Source organism: Lottia gigantea (genome assembly GCF_000327385.1).
Source record: "Lottia gigantea unplaced genomic scaffold LOTGIsca_52, whole genome shotgun sequence".
In the NCBI taxonomy this organism is placed as follows: Eukaryota; Metazoa; Mollusca; class Gastropoda; family Lottiidae; genus Lottia; species Lottia gigantea.
The window spans coordinates 128,365-142,565 of NW_008709781.1; the positions used below are offsets into that span (position 1 = coordinate 128,365).

The 14,201-nt window shown below is 33.7% G+C and overlaps 1 protein-coding gene across 1 annotated transcript; it reads left to right on the forward strand.

The window, feature by feature from the left end:
• Positions 1-1,098: 1,098 nt before the first annotated feature.
• Positions 1,099-2,227, forward strand: LOTGIDRAFT_219155 (hypothetical protein; the record flags this gene model as incomplete). The annotated part of the gene is made up of 2 exons (XM_009062566.1): positions 1,099-1,591; positions 1,634-2,227. A coding segment is annotated over one exon (184 nt), but the record flags the coding sequence as incomplete, so codon positions are not given.
• Positions 2,228-14,201: the final 11,974 nt, after the last annotated feature.

Here is a 14,201-nt window from a genome sequence, read left to right on the forward strand (position 1 = left end):
TATATATTTCTTTCATTCTGTAAACAATGGAGCAGAAAGAAATTGTTTGGTAGACTTGATGAATGACTAAGATATCGTTCAAAATAAATAATAAGAACTTTCCAATCAACACTTCCACAAATTCCTTGAATTTAAATATCAAAAATTAAAATTTTGCATGGATTTTCATAGAACATAGTATTCACTCTTGGTAGTTTTTTATACATAGTTTGACCCTGTTTCACAACAAATTTCATTATCCAAACTTGTTGCATCTTTAAAGCTATCTGTTGTATATTTCTTTGAAATAGTGGAACAATGTTGGAATACCTGCTTACACTGGAAATCAAAAGTCTTTATCACTTCCAGACAGTTCACATACAAATAAGAACTTTTGTTCATTACTATATTCACATTGTTACATGAACTAAATTCAAAAATTACAGTTTCTTCCTCTTATTTTTATTGAAAATTCCTGGTATATTTGGTGTGGTATAGAGCTATATCCATTATATATAATATAATTAAAATAGATTATCAAATAGTCATACAAATGTATACATACTGAAATAGTCTAGTTAGCTGACAATGACTACCAGATACAGATTGAAAAAGCGAAGTTGTCTGACGATTAACTCTGAATATAGGCTAAAATGTCTAGTTGTGTGACTATTAATTCTGTATTAAGGCTATTATAGTTTATCTGACGATTGTTGCTGTTTATAGAAATAGACAGAAAAATGTCTAGTTGTCTGACGATTACTACTGTATACAGATTGAAATAGTGCAGTAGACTGACGATTACTTCTGTATACAGTTTGAAATAGTTCTGACTATTACTACTATACACAGACTCTAATTGCCTGACGATTCCTTCTGTTTACAGACTGAAATAGTCCAGTTGTCTGACAATTACTTTTGTATAAAGAATGAAAAAGTCTTAACTAATTACTATACTAGTATACAGACTGAAATATTCTAGTTGTATAACGATTACTACTATACACAGACTTAAATATTCTATTTGTCTGACGATTACTACTATACACAGACTGAAATAGTCCAGTTGTCTGACGATTACTACTATATACAGACTGAAATAGTCCAGTTGTCTGACGATAACTGCTATACACAGACTGAAATAGTCCAGTTGTCTGACGATTACTACTATACACAGACTGAAATAGTCCAGTTGTCTGACGATAACTGCTATACACAAACTGAAATAGTCCAGTTGTCTGACGATTACTACTATAGACAGACTGAAATAGTCCAGTTGTCTGACGATTACTACTATACATAGACTGAAATAGTCCAGTTGTCTGACGATTACTACTATACACAGACTGAAATAGTCCAGTTGTCTGACGATTACTTCTCTACACAAACTGAAATAGTCCAGTTGTCTGACGATTACTACTATACACAGACTGAAATAGTCCAGTTGTCTGACGATCACTACCATACACAAACTGAAATAGTCCAGTTGTCTGACGATTACTACTATACACAGACTGAAATAGTCCAGTTGTCTGACGATTACTGCTATACACAAACTGAAATAGTCCAGTTGCCTGGCGATTACTACTATATTCAGATTGAAATAGTCAAGTTGTCTGACGATTACTACTATACACAAACTGAAATAGTCCAGTTGTCTGACGATCACTACTATACACAAACTGAAATAGTCCAGTTGTCTGACGATTACTACTATATACAGACTGAAATAGTCCAGTTGTCTGACGATTGCTACTATACTCAGACTGAAATAGTCCAGTTGTCTGACGATTACTACTATACACAGACTGAAATAGTCCAGTTGTCTGACGATTACTACTACTCGCAGACTGAAATAGTCCAGTTGTCTGACGATTACTACTATATACAGACTGATTATGTGCATGCAGACCAACTACAATTTTGTTAATAATGATTATATGTTTATGTTGAGGCCTGTCATTTGTCTGTTGTCAAATCCCTGAACTACCATTATTGTTACTCTCAAGTTATATATTGTATGTATATACATTTATTGAATGTACATTGTCACCAGCTGCATCCTGCCCTACCCCGAGTCAGCCCGACCCTGTATCATCACCCTCCCCCCTCTCATCTCATATTTTGTTATAATTGCTCATTGCAATACAACATACATCAGAGGTTATCATTTGTATCTTTCCATCTTTAAAAAGATTCAATAAATTTGATCTTATCCAGAATTTGTATATAAAATCTTTTATTGTTTTTTTGTTATATTTTGATTTCCAAAAATAGATTTCTCTACAGACAGTTCCCGCCATTCTGCCAGTAAAAGCATTTTCTCGTGAAACCGGACATTGGCGAAAGTCGAATATTTTAAACCGTATCTCTGTATCACTATACTTTTTTGTTATTGGCCTTTGGACTTCCTGTCATTTAGGCATTGAAGACGGCTTATTTATCACACAGTGTGATAAACAATATAAGCTATGTGGACTCTTTGAGAAGAATTCCTTGATGACAAACACAATAGCTCAACTGCCATAGGGACTGGTTGAACCATCTACTTCTCCCCACCCATAAAGGAGCCCAAACCCACCAAGAAAATATGGAGGAGAGTATATTGTGTATAAAAAAAAGTTCCCAGGGGAAATGCTTCAACCCACTCATAGTTGAGGCGCTGGACATACCCAGTTACATCAGGAATATAAATGTAAATTTGATAACTCGAGATGCTTTCTGTCTGAGATATATATTACCACAAACGAATCTAATGATAAAGGATGATATTCCATGGATTTCCAACAAAAACTATGTTAATACTGTGACCGTTGTTTCAGATACCTTTATGGGTAAAGCGTCTATAGTACGGAACAAAAAAATACCAATTAATTCTAGCAAACGGGTTGTTCAATCCTTTATTCATTTGCTAATGAGCATGGAAGTATAGTGTGTTAAACTCATCTTGTTTTATTTTAATTGACAACTAATGGGAGGGAACTCTGATAGATTGGCTTTGTTCTGAAGTATCCTCTTTTAAGGCGAAATATTCAATGAAAACTTTAAAATGTATTGTATGATGTTTGGTGGGGGGTGAATGTTGCAGGGGTTGTTAGCGAAGGTGGCATAGCGCTCTCATTTTATGGAAAAAAATTGCGTGCATCTGAGGATATTGAGGACGGCATTTCGTTTACGGAAATTCTTGGCTAGTAGGACTACTTTCGTTTTATGAAAATTTCACACAAAAAGAGCCATACAGACGATCTAGTAATTAGGATCTAATTTTAAGGGGTTCTGTATCACAGTCGGTCAGGGCATGTCATTTGCTTGTTCTATACACGTTGTGAATGCGTCCTTAACAGCGCGTAGATACCTCACAGAGCTTATAGCCTATGCTTTTTGTACTTGTTATGAATACAAATTGAAATTTGGCTTTAAGAATAGTGCAAATTGTTAACGAAATGTCACTTTCTCCTATTTATCATAGGTAGAAATTGCTTCCGAGAAAAATATTGAAGCTTATTTCTTGTTACCAAATTACAAGTGAATACCAAATGATTATAGAGTGAATTTTTACATGCCAAAACCTTCTGATAAATTAGTTTAGCACTAATCGCGAAAAGATCAATTCTCAATTTTCTCCTCCAGGCAATAATGATAATGTAAAGCTAATGGAAAACGATTTTAATGTTGATTCGCCTCATCCAGACAATATAAGCTTTTGTGGTCGTGACGTCATTATGACGTCAATAGACTGTTAGAAATATGGCGGGAACATGTAGCAAGTGTATGGAAGGGTAATATTTTGATGATAAACACACAACAACTCGTGTAGAAGATGAATTAAGAAAATAAGAATGGAGCCAAGAAAATTGATTTATTGTCGAAGTCCAAGGTCGATTTAGTTGATGGTGTGTGAGGGGTTTAGTAGTAGAAGTAGTAATATTCTGGTCATCAACATAGATCTGACAAGATAGTCTCTGGTAATTTGAAACACAATTGATAGCTTTGTTGTGTGATGCTGGCTTGATATATATTATATGATGTTGTACTTTAATAACTTATACATCTAACTATCGAGGTGCGCGTCGCTTTGGCGCCCAAAACAATATGATATAATATCCTATTAATGGAAAACTGAAATTAGATTGGATTTTTGTGGGCAGATATTTAATAAGTGTTTTTTTCTTATAGTTAAAAGAAGCAGTTATCTCAGGCCGCCATCTAGCCTACGCATTATGTCTCGTTACGTTATTAGGCTATTCATCATCGACAGGTATTTAATCTCAGATATCATAATTTGAATATCATATTGCTAATTAACCACACCTGAACTCTTTCCGACCACTGACAGAAAACAGAAAATAGATAAAATATGGAAAATGAGAAGTAAATGTAAATGAGTCTAATTGAAAAAGAGGCATTGACGTCAGTACACAGTAAAAATGTCTCTACAATCATTTCATTAAATGGGAAAATGTCGCCAATTTTAAAGAGAAAATATAATTAAGACGAAATAATCGATAAACACTTTCAACAAAAATCTAATTCATTACTTTTGTGTGTCTAGAAAATCTCCTAAAGAAAGTCCTACACAGTAACCCCTATGTCATATATTTTCATAAATTCATTTTTCAGTCGGATATCTTTCCTTTTTTAACATCAAGGGCAGAAGGTTAGGGGCATTCAGAAGGCAGTCATTATAGTTTTTTTTTATCAAACAAGAAGTATAATTAGGTTTAGCAGAAGGTTTGAATCTCCAACATGTAAAGGTCAAGGGCGGAAGAGATACTTCATTTACAAATTGGAAAAAGAGCTAGGGTTCGACAAGGTAGGCTTTGAGTAACAGAGTAACAGTGTCCAGTGTCTTATGTAAAAACAGCTTTCACCCTCTAAAACAGTGGTTTCCAAACTTTTTCAGCCTTCACACCTCTGGAGTAATCATTTGAACCCTTCACACCCCCAAAACAAAGGACATTCAAAACATTGTAAATTTTATTTTTATTCAAACTAATCATAATAATCACATATAATAATGGATTATAATCATACAGCCGCAAAAAGATGCTCAGTGGGAAGGCTGTTGCTATTTTCTTTGGAACCATATAATATTTCCCCCCAAAAAACTTCTACTATAACAATCGTCTACACTCCCGCAGTCCCACACCCGTAATAAAGTGAGAACATCCCAATGTGATATTGTAACTTAGTTCACATACAATAATTTGTTCCCCCCACCCCCTCCCCCCCCCCCATTGAAAGTACAAACGCACTTTCTGCTTCTTTTTTATAACCTACTTCCCTTTTTAAATTCTTTACCACCAGAAGAAAAGTTATATAAACCAACAATGAAGGTGTTGTATTTTGTTAGAAATTTGAAGAGTTATTTGTGTAAGTAAAGGTCGCCATGTTCTGCATTATTTGTTACTACATAAGAAGGGATATTGTGTGCACCCCTTGAATCTCTAATAGGACCTCTTTGCACTGAAAGCCATGTGGAATATTTTTGCAGGAACGGACAATATGTCACACAGAGTACAAGTCTACGAAGGAAATTATATGAGCACAACAGCATCAACTTTGTTTTCCTCAATTGGTCTTGGACTTGTAGACGCATTAATTTAAAATTAGGAAATTCATTTACAAATCAAAACCGTGTTCAAGATTTCCGTTGTGTTTCATTTGGACATTTCACAAATCTTTTTCTGCTTATTATAACTAACTATACATGTATTTATTACTTACAAGAGTTTATAGTCAATCGTGTTATGTAATACAAACCATAAAGAAGATGTAGAGAGATAAATGTGTTGAAGGTTACCTTTCTAAATGATTTTTTTTTATATATTTATATACAACAACCATCCAGATAATACTATCCACAATATAAATATCAAGGGTTCAGGTTTGAGAGTGGGCGTCATACACCGTGTTTAAGTACAATTTCTCTTACAGCTGCATGATGGTTGTTATTCCAGACGACCGAACAACCAACCAGTCTATTTCTGTAATATCTTTTCATGATTTTAGTTAATATCATTGGATCTCAAAAGAAAGGAATGAATCGCTGTGTGGCATTTCGATGGCTTCTTTAGTGGATGGGGGGGAGGCTGGGGAAGCAACCATTGAGTAAATATTTTTTACAGAATACTTGTAGTGGCGTTTCTTTGAATCGTTAGGTGCGGTTGGGATCAATTTTAAAAAGCTAAAAAAGCAAAATTTTGAATCCAAGTGCAGAATGTTAGACCGCTGCAGTACTTTCGTACTTTCATGAAAATTGTTATAGCATGATACTTAAGACTGTAATAATTCAACCTTCATATTTCATCGCCTGAAGAACTTGTTTGACATTTGGTGAAGAATTCTAACGGGGTATAGTGGGCGTCTCCCTCCTTCCTCACCTGTAAAAATTAATCAACAACTTCCACATGCAGGTAAGATTGACGTCATAACCAGAAGGTTAATATGACTCCATGTACTATATTATTAATATTATTGAACAGATGTTTCTATTAGTGGGATAAAACTGAATAATAAAATATCTTGTTTCCATTACATTTTGTTTAACACAAAATTTTATAATCTTGAATAAATGTCTGTTAATTATTAGCAGGTATATTATTTTATGATACTAATATGAAGAACCATCCACACAAGTACGTGCAGTATTAGGAAATGAAATATCGTTAATTGTACACGAATTTCAATATTTGAACGGACGTCGACAATCCCAAATTCTATGATTTTCATGCATAAACTTAGTGTTTTCACCCTTATATTTATATATTTATTCACTTAAATATGAAAGAGATCCGGGTACAGTCTCTGCCTATATTATATAACCTCTCCAAGGATATATTTCCGATTAGAATTCAAACAACACCAACCATTCCAGATTAAGATTTAAACAGAATTAAGGTTCTCCATTTAGATTTAATTAGTACAACCATTCACGATAAGAATTCAAAAAGTTTTAAAGCATCATGATTGGAATTTAAAAGATCCAAGGCTCTGAGTTTAGAATTTAAAAAACTATCAAGGCTCTTCGTTTAAAATTCAAACAACATCAATCAATTTCAATTCGAATTTACGAAGCATCTTCATTTATCCTTTCATTCATTCATGAAAATTCAAACAAGATCAACCATTCCCGATTCGAATTTATGAAGCATCTCGCTGTCCGTTTAAAATTAAAACACCAGCCATTCCCGATTCGAATTCAAACAATACCAACCATTCCCGATTAGAATTCAAACAATACCAACCATTCCCGATTAGAATTCAAACAATACCAACCATTCCCGATTAGAATCCAAACAATACCAACCATTCCCGATTAGAATTCAAACAATACCTGCCATTCCCGATACCAACCATTTCCGATTAGAATTTAAACAATACCAACCATTCCCGATTAGAATTCAAACATTGCCAGCCATTCCCGATTAGAATTCAAATAATACCAGCCATTCTCGATTAGAATTCGAACAATACCAGCCATTCCCGATTAGAATTCAAACAATACCAACCATTCCCGATTAGAATTCAAACAATACCTGCCATTCCCGATTAGAATTCAAACAATACCAACCATTCCCGATTAGAATTCAAACAATACCAACCATTCCCGATTAGAATTCAAATAATACCAGCCATTCCCGATTAGAATTCAAACAATACCTGCCATTCCCGATTAGAATTCAAACAATACCAGCCATTCCCGATTAGAATTCAAACAATACCAGCCATTCCCGATACCAACCATTCCCGATTAGAATTCAAACCATACCAACCATTCCCGATTATAATTCAAACAATACCAACCATTCCCGATTATAATTCAAACAATACCAACCATTCCTGATTAGAATTCAAATAATACCAGCCATTCCCGATTAGAATTCAAACAATACCTGCCATTCCCGATTAGAATTCAAATAATACCAGCCATTCCCGATTAGAATTCAAACAATACCAGCCATTCCCGATTAGAATTCAAACAATACCAACCATTCCCGATTAGAATTCAAACAATACCAGCCATTCCCGATCGGAATTTAAGAAAGCGCGTACGCTCTCTTTGTAAAATTTAAACAGAATCGGGACTGGTTTGTAATGGCATGATTATTACTCCCGATAGAATTTAAGAAGCATCAAGGCTCTCCATTTAGAATTTAAACCACTTCAAAGCTCTAATTTAAACAGCAATGCTCTCGGTTTTAATAAACCACAGCATCAATAGTTATTCTCGATAGAATTAAAGACGAATCAAGGCTCTTCGTTTAGACATTTATTGCATTGTCAGAACTCTCTGCATGCTTACAAGATTGTCCCGAAAAGCGTGGATGCGTCCATACGACGGCTTACCCTAATAAATTCGTGTAGGACTTATCAGCAAACGATAGTATAGTATTTCTATGTTTTTTACGAAAACCCTTATGCCTGCTGTGATTGAGGTGCGACAGAAAACATGATAGTTTTATATAAAGGATAACCTTGAAAGAAAGAAAAAGTTTTGGTTTACTGAACATTTATTACTTTTGATATTTGAAACTAATGTGAATAAACTTCTCTAGCCATAGAATGTATAATTTATAATATCAATAACATAGAAGACACTAAATTATCACCGGGTATCAACTATTCACCACAGGCATTCGTATTATTACCACAACAGATCATTGTGACATGCAAATGACCTATCAATATCATCGGTTATATTTTCCAGATAATTTGAATACAATTTATTAAAGTAGGTCTAAACGTTTAAAAATTTGCGATAATGTAAAATAAACAAAAATTAAATAAAATTTCCGTATTTAGAAGAATACTTTGTAATATCGAAATAATCAGATTCTGCACTAATTACAAAATATCTACTGCTATATCTGTAAGTTGGAATAATCATGAAACCTAAGATACTGTCCAGCCCTGAATTTAAGTCATTTCGTAAGAAGATCTTGAATCAATTGGTATCAAAAAACGTTCTATGAAATACCACATTTTACTTCAGTGCAATGAGGACAAAAGACTAGGATTTATCAAATTATAACTGAGGAATATTGCTCAAATTGTTTTCCAGTTTCTGAATAAATGTTAAGTAAGCCATAAATATCTTCAAATTGTTAATTCTTGATTCTCATTCATACAAAATATTCATGTATAAAAATTTCTCCTCAAATGCACGTACATTAGTAGGTCAAATTTCAATTGGCACGTGCACGCAATTTCAACAGTAATCATAATGCACAAAAATACTACGTTGAATAAATGTAGAATCAAGAATTACAGTAATTTCAACAAAATTATTTGACTGCTTTACTCTAAATAATAATAATAATAATAATAATAATAATAGCTACATCTCAACAAACACAAAATAATAACATCAACTGTCTTGATTTATGTACACAATCACATTGTTTGAATAATAATCATACATTATCTCAAATAGTAACTCTCTATACACAGAAATATATATCTCTACTCACTGTTTATACAATATAACTATCTACAGTGTGCAATAATATATATAGAAAATAAACTTTCCTTGTAAAGATAATACCCAATATCACTGAGAAAAATCAACGCTCAATCTTTCAGAGGATTTCAGGGTTATAGCTATATTTCTAAATGAAGGAAAAGGAAAAGCCCAAACATTCTAAGGTTCAGAGTTCCAAGAAAATTAAAAATTCATAATGATGGCCATAATAGCACATCATCTCACACCTGAGTGCACTTATTCTCAATTTCTTTTTGGGAACCTGTGGTTTTAATACAATATATTGCATTTCAACTCGAGGTGCTAACTATAAGTACCTCTCAGATAACTTTGTGGGGAAAAAAAGGTTGCCACAATGAGGTCACAACTGCAATCTCCTACAGAGAAAGAATGCTTGAAACACCAAATGTTCCTCCTTAACCTTAAGAATGCAAGTCCGAGGATATGGATTGCAGCACCCGCTTTCTGTGATCTTGGAAAGAACTATCTATAAAACACAACTCTCTGAAATGAAATGTCAAGTAGGTGGCAGTTGACATGGGTCGACAGACATATGCATCCAATTAAGGAATGGGCATAGCATATTACACCTTCAATGGCCCTGAATGTCAAAAAATGATATTTACTCTCCTTCAAGTCACCACTAAAAATGATACTGATGAAAATGATAAATTGCTTACTAAAGGCATATACCAATAATTCCTAATGATATGTTCTATTATGGTTCTAAATGATTAGAAAGAAAAATTTAAATATATAAACTAAGCTCAAATTCTTAAATATACAGATAAACTTTTCATAGAGACAACATGCCTCTGTCGTAGTTAAGATGATGAATGATAATAATTATGATACTGTGAATATAATTAATGAGATTACTAAGCAGGATTTGCAATTTCCAGATTGGCAGCCAGAACCTTCTGGGGTTGTAATTTAAGGATTCTATAACCATTTTAGGATTGCAAACCTTTTGGAGTGACATTCTTAGGATTCAAAAACCTTCTTGAGTTGCAGCCTAAGGTCTCTGCAACAAGATGATGTAATTTAAGGGTCTTGAAGCCTTCTGGAATTGCAATGCATTTCACTAGAACTTTCATGGATTTATTTGTATCTAATGATGACAGTAATTACTAGATTTGTTGAAATAAAAAATATTTACACTTTTCATTACAGAGGTAGTCCTCAGCACAAATACAATAATTCTTTGATTAAACTTAAATAAATAATAACAAAACAAAATAAACAAGTGCTATACAAACAAAACAATACGAAACAGAATATGAAAGAAAATATATGTTCAAGTAGGGCCTACATAAAATTGCCAAACCCTTTTTCAGCACAGAAAACCAAATCAACAAAAAACTGGTTGTAAAACAAGATGTTTACTGATTTAGTATTGAAATTAAAAAGCAATTGTTGAATATTATATATATATCATTGTCTTTTTCAAGATAAAAAACAAAACACAGTTATGAAGACAGTTATTAACTGATTCAGACAAACTCAAAATTACAAATGGTCTCTTACAGACAGCTTCTTATGATGTACTCAAAATATGCTCCATAGTGTTATAAAAATTAACTTTTAATGTTTAATAATTTCTGTTGTAAAGAAATGAGAAAATCAATATAATTGATATGTATGTAATAATGTTATATATCTGACCTGCTGTTGTCCAGGGTTCAATGTCCACATTAATTATTACTCAATCCTAAACCAAGAATGATTATGTATCTAATTGTTTAACTGTCCATGAAAATTGTAAATATCCTGCCAGAATAATCAGTAGTGCTTTTAAAGGGACATTCCGCTTTTTTTGTAGGTCAAAAAATTTGTTTGCTCAAATTACGAAAACAATAAACCAAAATCTATTGAAATGTATCCTATAACATATCTGAAAGTATTAACTAAAAAAATGCAGCCGTTAATTTTTTAACGCCCAAATTTACAATTAATGTTTGATAAGCTCTTTGCAAGCTGTTAAAAATCCACTGTACAGATTTTAGTAAAATAAACGCCTAATTGTAGAGAAATATGTCTCCTACGTTTTCTAAAGATTTCAATTACCGGTAAATATAAGGAGCCATTATAAAGCCTATCAAACTAGGTAAAACTGCTTAATTAACAATTAGTACTCTCAGTTTTTAATTAACCCTTTTAAAACAAAGTTGATCAAGTAGATACATAGATATTAAATGCATACTTTAGAAATATTTTCAGGTATAATTTACAAAGTTTTTGGTAATTAAAATGTTTTACAAAAAAAGTGGAATACACCTATATATAAACCTAATTTTCAGAAAACGTGGAAACAAAATATGAAATAACAAAAATAATGGAACAGATCTTAAAATGTTGTGATTAAACAATCACAACTTTTCAGCCGAATCATAGCAATGATTTTGATCTGGATGATATCTTCAAGATAAAAAGAAACTCATGGGAACAATTGAATATCAGGCTAATATATCTACTAAATATCTATTGGTAATATATAATATATATATATTGCATCTGTATTTATAGAATTATTCTAACTCTAGTATATTCAAGGAAATGACCATGGTGCAGATTAGTTTATGGTCAGTCAACATAATATCATTTCATAGATTTTCAGATTGAATTATGACCTAAGTTTGATGATACAATGAATTTTGATTATCAATAATTGAAATTAAACAAAACTAACTAGGATGATGAATACAAGATGATGTTAAAGCTCCTTTCTAACACGATAATAATTTGGATTCTTAAAGAATGGCACTAATCCTCAAGATATAACAAGTACAGATTAACAAAAGATATCTCAATAATTGCACATTTGAACAATTTGTGTAAATATTCTAACTTTGTTTTGATCCTAAATCTAAAAAAATGTTACCAATTTTTATGAAAATTCCATTTGTTCTTCTGCTCCAAACTGTTTGATCCGTTCAACATTCTGATTTTCTTCTGACACTGATGCTTCTGTTAAGGGACTTAAATTTATTGGAAAGCTCATATTGCCCAGATCTACGCCAATTTTCCTCTCTGGTGGGTATTTCAAGAGTTCTGGTGGCTTTAAATGGAAATCATTCAAATTGTGAATACCAGATTCAGTTACTTCTATAGGGTGTGGCATGAGTGAAATCATATCCTTTCTGTTTGGTGAACCCTCAGATTCAGCTACTGATTCCTCTAAAGTAAACATGGCTCCAGAATCTTGTGATCTGTTGAAATGCGTGGTCATGTTTAAAGGCTCTTGTTGCCATGGTGGCTGATATTGGTTGTCAAGGGATACTGATGTGGCTGCTGGGTAACAGGTTCCAGGCTTAGGCTGTACAGTAACAGAGGATTGTGGGATAAATGATGGTAAGCCTTTTGATGCATCAGCTAGATTTGACAATGGCTCGGTATTTGATAAACCAATAAATTGTTTTTGATCTTGATTTGGGTACACGGATTGTCGTAGATCTATGGTAGGTAAGTTTTGAGGGGAGATGTTCAGCTGTTGGAACTGCTGATGAAGTTGGGACGGTTGTCCATGAGCTTGGAACATCTGTCGTTTATGTTGTAGTCTGTGTTGTAACATCTGAGATGAAGCAGTGGTGGAAAAATCAAACAAAGGCTGATTCACATTGCCTTCTTCTTCAGGATTCACTTTCTCCATTTGTTTTTCAAGTTGAAGACTCTGTTTAAGAGCCAGAAGTCGATGTGGAGCTATGTCAAAAGTTTCAGAAGGTAAACTCATTCTCTTCATCAAAGGTCGTCTTCGTGCAGTGTGTGAAGGCTCGTCTAGGGACCATTGTCTAAAGCTAGGATGAAGAGGTGCTGATAATTTTCGATGTGGTACAGGGGTTGGGGGTGGCGCCAGTGGGATCATAAGTGGATACTGATATAAATTCTGTAAATGTTGATGCTCTTGACGTAACTCCAACATACCTTTAGCTCTCATACTCTCTCTCAATCTCTGTCTAAAAGCTATAATTCCCTGAGCAACAAGACCATCAGATGCACGACGTCCCTCTCGAAAGTTCACAGGTGATCGTGTCTGACTTCTGTCCTGTGTTGGTTCATCTTGTGAACCTTCTGAACTACAATTGTTATTCACCTGTAACATGGCTGGATTTAAGTTACTATTGTCTAAATGAGAGTAGGTAGGCGTGGGTGACATGTTGCTTAAAGCACAAGAAGAACTAGTTTGAACACAAGACGATAGACTAGTACTCACATCTGCTTCCAATGAAGAGTCAAAACTTGTAAACGGGGACTGATAGAAATTGTTTGTTCCATTATTGCTTGTTAATCCTAAATTGTTAAATTCACCATAAGCACAACTAGGAATTAATCCAAACCCATCTTTAGCGATGGAGTAGCGGCGTTGGATCAGATCATTTTCAGAATCACGATCCAAAATGTCTGCCTCAACACCTTCATCAATTGAAGTAGTTATCACATGACCAGCCATAGTTTGCATTGTTTTAACAAAAGGCTGAGGTATCACGTCTGCCATACAAGCTGTCACACCAATAGGAGATGGATTCATTTCACCTTCATTATATAAATGAGGTCGTTTGATTTCTGCAGTAGGTTTCTGTATGACTCCTGGTGGAGTAACACAGTCAGTAGTTTGACTAAATACACCTTGTTTAACCTGTCCTAAGGGTGTCTTGTGGATACACGTTTGATTTGTTTTCACACGCATCATAGCTTGCTCTGCTATAGAACTCGGTCGTCTCCGTCTAGCATCAATACGACT